Here is a 7,954-nt window from a genome sequence, read left to right as displayed (position 1 = left end):
TGTGTGTGTGTGTGTGTGTGTGTGTGTGTGTGTGTCTGTGTACGTACCACATCTTCTTTACCCATTCATCTGTCAGTGGTTGCTTAGGTTGCTTCCATGCCTTGGCTATTGTAAATAGTGCTTAAAACTTCTATTTCTTGCTTAAGAAGAATATAGAGCATCATTTTAATAGATCTTTGAGCATATTCTATTAAATTGTTAAGTGGATTTAACCCCACTCAATGTATTTTGCAACATTATACTTTATTAAGTGTAGTTAATGTGATCTTCATATTAATGCAAAGAAAAATGAACTTGAAGTTTAATTTCATGACAAAGTAAATGAAAACTCCTTCATCAAAGTTAATTATTTTTATTGTGGTAAAAAAGACATAAAATAAAATTTACAATTTTAATCATTTTTAATTACATTCACATTGTTGTACAACGGTCACCCCAATTCTCAAGGTTCAGAAATTACGAGATAATATTGGAAGTTTTTTTCTGTTGCAACTGCAAGTTTAAAAAATATTTTTCTTTTATGGCAAAAGAAACCTTGGTAAAGGAAGCTTTAACCCAGGTTACAAGATCTTTTCTCTCATTACTATGATTTGATGATGCCAAAAGGAGAAACTATACAATTATAAACATTTTCATAGTATAAGCCCAGTCCTTGGGAAACCACAGGTTAATGAGTATCTTGTGCTCTCTTTCAAAAAGTATGAATATGAAATTTTCACTTAAATTCCCATTTGTAGTCTTGAGTTTGTTCTGCAGAAGTCTTCAACTGTGTGTAATGCTCTCTTTGCTTATTTGCTTTTCCTAGACGGATATTTCTCTATTCTCTGGAAGTATAACTCAGGTTGGAAGTCCTGTTGGCAGTGCAATGAACCTTATTCCTGAAGATGGCCTTCCTCCCATTCTCATCTCCACTGGTGTAAAAGGAGGTATGTGGACTTAAATGTTTAAACAGGGATGGTTATATATGCCAAATGTTGCCTTCTAATTAAGGGAAGGAGATAGAATTCAAGTGATAATCACCCTTCTCTTCTCCAACAAAGAAGGTGACTACTCAGTGCCATGAAAAGCATTGGTGCTGTTACTGATTGTTTTAGAGAAGATATTTATGTTTTTATATTATCATTTCCTATGTTGGAAGGATGTAATATTATTTTTAATTCCCACTGTGTATAAATGTAGCTTATTGGCAGTTCTTCATATTCCAAAGCACATAATACTCTGAAGAGTTGCTTATAGTTCTAGGATTAGCCCATATGATACAGTCAGTACATTAATTTAACTTCTTGTTTTGAAGTACAATGCACATTCAGAAATGTGTATATAATAAGTGGAGAGCTCTGAACTTAAGTAGCAGTCTTCTGTTAAAAAATATTTTTAGTGAGTCCTGGTAAGACGCAAAGTTACTAATCAGTCAAAAGAATGCTTACCTTGGGCTTCCCTGGTGGCGCAGTGGTTAAGAATCCACCTGCCAATGCAGAGGACACGGGTTCGAGCCCTGGTCCGGGAAGATCCCATATGCCGCAGAGCAACTAAGCCCATGCACCGCAACTACTGAGCCTGCGCTCTAGAGACCGCGAGCCACAGCTGCTGAAGCCCACGTGCCTAGAGCCCATGCTCTGCAACAAGAGAAGCCATCGCAATGAGAAGCCGGCGCACCACAACAAAGAGTAGCCCCCGCTCGCAGCAACTAGAGAAAGCCCGGGCGCAACAATGAAGACCCAATGCAGCAAAAAAGTAAATTAAAAAAAAAAAGAATGCTTATCTTTATGCAAAAGTTTCTTGTTGATAGATCCAGATCAGCATCCAGTCAGTACATTTTCAGGAGATGATTTATCAATAATCTCTCCTCAGTTTTGTCGAGATGGTTTATCAATAATCTCTCCTCAGTTTTGTCCTCGTCTTTTACCTGGTCTCCCTGCCTTCAGTCTTTCTCTCCTTTATTTACTCTTACATATTGGTGCCAGTTATCTTTTTTTTTGAAGTATAGTTGATTTACAATGTTGTGTTAATTTCTGGTGTACAGCAAAGTGATTCAGTTATACATGTATATATATCCTTTTTGATACTATTTTCCATCATGGTTTGTTCCAGGATATTGAACATGGTTCCCTGTGCTATACAATAGGACCTGTCGTTTATCCATTCTATATATAATATCAATAGTTTGCATCTGCTAGTCCCAAACTCCCAATCCAACCCTCCCCTGCACTCTCCTCCCCCCTGGCAACTACAAGTCTGTTTTCTATGTCTGTGAGTCTGTTTCTGTTTCATAGATAAGTTCATTTGTGTCATATTTTAGATTCCACGTATAAGTGATATCATACGGTATTTGTCTTTCTCTTTCTGACTTACTTGGCTTAGTATGATAATCTTTAGGTCCACCCATGTAGCTGCAAATAACATTATTCCATTCTTTTTTATGGCTTAGTAATATTCCATTGTGTGTGTGTGTGTGTGTGTGTGTGTGTGTGTGTGTGTGTGTGTATGTGTGTGTGTGTGTATACACACACACACACACACACACACACACACCACATCTTCTTTATCCATTTGTCTATCGATGGACACTTAGGTTGTTTCCATGTCTTGGCTATTGTAAATAGTGCTACTATGAACATAGGGGTGCATGTATCTTTTCAAATTATAGTTTTGCCCGGGTATATGCCCAGGAGTGGGATTGCTGGATCATATGGCAACTCTTTTTTTAGTTTTTTGAGGAACTTCCATACTGTTCTTCATAGTGGCTTCACCAGTTTACATTCCCACCAACAGTGTAGGAGGGTTCCCTTTTTTCCACACCCTCTCCAGCATTTGTTATTCATAGACTTTTAATGATGGCCATTCTGACTGGTGTGAGGTGGTACCTCATTGTGGTTTTGGTTTGCATTTCTCTAATAACTAGTGATGTTGAGCATCTTTTCATGTGCCTGTTGGCCATCTGTATGTCTTTGGAGAAATGTCTCCTTAGGTCTTCTGCCCATTTTTGATTAGGTTATTTTTTTGATATTAAGCTGTTATGAGCTGTTTGTATATTTTGGAAATTAAGCCCTTGTCGGTTGCATCATTTGCAAATATTTTCTCCCAGTCCGTAGGTTTTCTTTTTGTTTTGTTTATGGTTTCCTTTGCAGTGCAAAAGCTTATAAGTTTGATTAGGCCCAGTTATCTTTTTTTTTTTTTTTTTTTTTTTTTTTTGGGGTTTGGGGGCCTTTTCTTTTTTTTTCTCTCCCTTTGCGGAGCACAGGCTCCGGACGCGCAGGCTCAGCAGCCATGGCTCACGGGCCCAGCCGCTCCGCGGCATGTGGGTTCTTCCCGGGCCGGGGCACGAACCTGTGTCCCCTGTATCGGCAGGCGGACTCTCAGCCACTGCGCCACCAGGGAAGCCCCCAGTTATCTTTTTAAACGTAGATATTATCATAGATTGTTCTTGCTTAGAAAATTCAATGGGTTCCCAGTGCCTTCCGTATAAATTGCTTACCATGGCATACAGTGTTCCTTGTAACCTTATCTCAACTTATCTAATTTTATTTCCAGCCAACACCCCGGTACTTTACAGGCATGCTACAGGTTATTTACTGTTTTCTGAATATTCACATTTCATACTTCCATGCTTTTTCTTATGCTGTGGAATAGTGGGAAGAGAATGGATTTCAGAGCTGAACCAGCCTGAGTTTTAATCTGGTAACTGTCCATTCCAGCTGTATGATCCAGTGGGCAAGTCATTTATCCGCTCTGAATATTTTTCCTAGATTTTTTTTTAAAAATTAGGTAACTATAGCTAATTAAGAGTCATTATGAATAATAAATCAGATGTCATACCTGAAAGTACATAGCAAGAAAATTGGTACAAAGTAGGCATGTAATTAATATTTTTTTAATCTTTCTTTCCTCTGTCTAGAGTAGAATGCCCTTCTATATGCTAGACTCCTTGAATAACTCCTCAACCTTTCAAAATCCATATTAATGGAAAACTTCTCTGAATCCTACCTCGGCTGTCTTTGTAGTAGTGTTTTACATCCTCATTTCTGTTCAAATAGAAATTCTTATAGACTGTTACTATATTAACACATTTTTCATTATAATTTAGATATTTATAGGTCTGATTCTTTATTCTCTATAGACCATGAATTCCTTCAGTCTGAATTCATGTTTGTATCTTCTGCTCCTAGCATGGTACTGGGCCTATATTAGGCTCTCAGTAGTGTTGGCTGAATGATCATACTATCAAATGCAGCTTGTGCCTCAGATAGTTCAACAATGAACTTTCACATAAAGTTAAGCATTCTTTTGATTGTATAATGCCTTTGCTCCTTTACTAGGACCCTCTAAAAATATTCTTTTGTAAGTAAATTTGCTACTTAGGTTTCAAATTTGGGTTATTTTAATAAATCTTAAATTAATAAGAAATTAAATTGGCCTACTCTGCTGTTAAAATAAGATTTCAGGGTTCCATTTTCATTAAAAGTCACATCCATTAAATCTAATTGTCAAAACTTCTCCTACCAAGAAGCAGCAACTAGTTATCTATTGTATATTCACTTTCTTAAATCATATTACTATGTCTTAACCAGAATTTTGTTATTTTGTATTCCAGTGGAAAAACTTAATTAAAAAAAATTTTTGAAAGTCACTTAGTATTTCTTTTTTCAGTAAATATTTTCATTGATACATTTCCAAAATACATTTTGGTTTCTATTGGTCAGTGGGAAATGGTGTTATTTTGTACTGAACTCTTTCTTGACTTATACTTAGAGGAATTGTTTCATAAAACCAGTCGCTTATGATACTTTTTATTGTCTGGGTGCATTTTTTAAAGTTTGATTTTTTTTAATGGTAAAAAATCTCAACAGTACAAAAGCATATAGAGTAAAAAGTAGGATTCCCCTCTGCTTCAACCCCTAGACATCCTTTCTAGAGGTAACTAGTGTGTTATCACTTACTTGTATATCATGGATTATTTTAAATGTTGGTCTTAGAACATGTAATATGTGAAATTCTTATTATGATAGTTGGAGGATTTTTGTTAAATCAAAGGGTTGTTTTTAGACTGTGGCCTAAACCATTGCGTGGAGAAGTCTATAAATAGGATAACCATGTTATCATCCAAACTGGACTAGAGCACTTTTAAGAGTGAAAGGGGCACTATTAATATGCCACTCGGATAGCAGATATAAACCTGTGTTCACCCTGTGAAACCTGTGTACAAATCAATTGCTTATCTCTTTCCTGTGAATAATAAGGCCATTCCTCCAACAGATTTCTGTCTTGATTTGTCTCTTTAACCAATGGCTTACATTGTTTTCTCCCCTTACAGACTATGCTGTAGAAGAGAAACCATCACAGATTTCAGTAATGCAGCAATTGGAGGATGGTGGCCCTGACCCACTTGTATTTGTTTTAAATGCAAATTTGTTGTCAATGGTTAAAATTGTAAATTGTAAGTTGGAAATTTGTTTTTTTAAATTAAAATGAGATACTGAGTCATTAAATTCATTACACGCAAATATTTTTATGTAGAGCCACATCTTAATGAAAACTGGGTACGGAAGAAGTTGGTTTGTATAAAATTATATATCCCCAAGGACAACTGTTGGACTGATTGAGACTTGCTTTTAGTCAAAGGGTGAGATAGGTGAATTCTCCATGGAGGAAAGCCAAACGAAACTTGAACTCATCTGAGTTAAGTTCTTCCTGAGATGGGTTTGCTAAGTCACAGCTCACTACCAGAATAACTGGAGGTGGATAAATTATCCAGGGGGGTCAATTTACATGCTAGGTTTAAATCCCAGAAACCTTAATCATGGTGCAAAACCTTATTTGGGAGAAGTGTTAACTAACACATAGTAAAACTTCAGTACATCACAATTTAGGATTCAGAAGAAACTTCTCAGTTCTTGGCGCTAGCTTCTTAGGTATCAGAATAAGAGAGAGGATAGTAACCTAGAATCTTGGAATCCAGTATGTATTGGAAAATAGAGAATGCATTTGCACTGGATGAATGTTAATAGGCAGAGTTTTGGAGAGAGGAAGGAAGCATTGGGGAACAGTCCTCCAGTTCCTATTATGTATTTCTTTTAAGTTGTCCTTGGAAACCAGAAACACCAATATACTAAATTCTTCAGAGGTTCTGTATAAATGAAATGCAGGTTTCTGGTTTGTTTGCTAATCACACCCTTGTATGTTTGGCCAGCTGCTAATGCTTGCCACCTTTCCTTCTAGGATCATATTTTAAAATAATTTGCTGGAAATTTCAATTTACCGTATCTAGTTTATAAGTTATGCTTAGAAAATAGCTAACCTAGAGTTCCTTAAGTGTGCACCATCTTAATATAGTTGGATTGGCACCTCTTGTTTAGGTATATAAAGAAACAATTCACAGAATGAAAGAAAGGAATCTTTTATTAGTGTTGATTTACATGATATCCATAATTTTATTTGAACCCTTTTTCAGTTCCATTGGGGATCTTGTTGTGTTGGCATACAAATAATAAAAATATCAAGGATTGAACATTATTTTTGAACTACGTATAGCTTGTGCTGTTGTGATTCTACATAGCCTTAAAGTGAAGAAGTAGAAGTAATTAGTCCAGAAAAGCCATCTGTTTCACTGCTTTTTACCAGATGAAGTCAAGTAAAGTCCTGTTGCTGATTATCTAGAATTTTCTCCCAGGAAAACTATAATTTAAATAGCTAGACTCTTTTAGTCACAGGTTAAATTTAATAAGTATATATCAAAATATATTTTCTTTAGGCCATAGCCTGAATCCAAGGCTATAATAATTGCTTTTATTGTTTTTCTTGTTTCTAGTTTTAATTATTTCCCTTAGTAAAGTGATTTAATTATACACACACACACATAGGTGGGGGAATATATCCTTTAATCATTATAGCTGAGGATGCATAGTTTGGTATAATTTATTTCATTGTTAATGGAATGTTGTTTCTTTTAATACACCTTTTTATAATAGAAATTAAAAGTTTTTAGTGCACTTTCTTTCACTATTACTTCTTTTACTTCCCTTCCAGTTGTTTTTCTAAGTGTTTGCTTAGAGCAAGAGGCATTGGTATGCTTTATTTTCTGCAATAGTCCTTTGGCTCAGTGCAGTGACAGTTCACAGCAGAATTATACAGACTCCGTGTGATCTATTTTATTCTTTGGTGTATTATAACAAAGATGTCTGTGCATTTCTTAAGGGTAAGGATTGAAAAGAATGTCTTCATTTCTTTTTATTTCATCTACAGATGTGAACAGGAAGTGCTGGTGTTTCACAACCAAGGGAATGCATGCAGTGGGTCAGTCTGAGATAGTCATTCTTCTACAGTGTCTACCGGATGAAAAATGCTTGCCGAAGGATATCTTTAACCATTTTGTGCAGCTTTATCGGGATGCTCTGGCAGGTGGGGATACTTTCTGACTTAGTCTGCACCCTTTACAGATGATAAAAAATTTTGGACTCAGATGCAAAATAATAGTCTTAAATTTGGAAACCTGGCATTGGACTTTGGTAGTATTGGCAAGTTAGAACTTGGCATGGTTTTTGGAAGTTATAACTTTTAATACTTTATGTGAAACGTTGTTACTATTTTATAATGGCTAGAATCAGAGTTGTAAGATAATCCATTGACCATGATGTAAGAATATTTTCCTTTGAGTGGCCTAGGGGATATAGTATTGGTATCCGGTAGAAGGAAGCATAATGATAACTTACTACTTCAGTTAACAATATTTATATAATCATAATGTAAATATTCATTTAATTTTCAAGTTTCAAAAACCATTAGCATGGACAACTTTATTATGGTTTCAAAATAAATTGTAAATGTTGTTACCTGTAACAAAGTAAAAGTAAATGCATAGCTATTAGAAGTTGGAAAAGACTAAGGATACTAATATAAAGACATACTATTAAAAGCTGAGAGAGAATTAAGTGTATTATTTGACATTACAAAGTTAACC

The 7,954-nt window shown here is 35.5% G+C and overlaps 1 protein-coding gene across 7 annotated transcripts in view; it reads left to right on the top strand.

The window, feature by feature from the left end:
- Window positions 1–7,954, top strand: part of ZFYVE9 (zinc finger FYVE-type containing 9) — a 227,644-nt gene that overhangs the window by 153,775 nt on the left and 65,915 nt on the right. For all 7 annotated transcript variants that reach the window (XM_027108554.1, XM_027108556.1, XM_027108551.1 and 4 more), the window contains 3 exons: window positions 806–926; window positions 5,312–5,434; window positions 7,240–7,395. In XM_027108554.1, coding sequence (XP_026964355.1) covers window positions 806–926; window positions 5,312–5,434; window positions 7,240–7,395 — 400 coding nt within the window. The remainder of the gene's footprint in view (window positions 1–805; window positions 927–5,311; window positions 5,435–7,239; window positions 7,396–7,954) is intronic.

Source organism: Aethalodelphis obliquidens, unplaced genomic scaffold, assembly GCF_003676395.1.
Source record: "Aethalodelphis obliquidens isolate GAN/ISIS:26980383/991018 unplaced genomic scaffold, ASM367639v1 scaffold9, whole genome shotgun sequence".
Lineage (NCBI taxonomy): Eukaryota > Metazoa > Chordata > Mammalia > Artiodactyla > Delphinidae > Aethalodelphis > Aethalodelphis obliquidens.
Note: the sequence above shows the minus strand (reverse complement) of the source record. Positions and strands in the feature narration are given on the sequence as shown.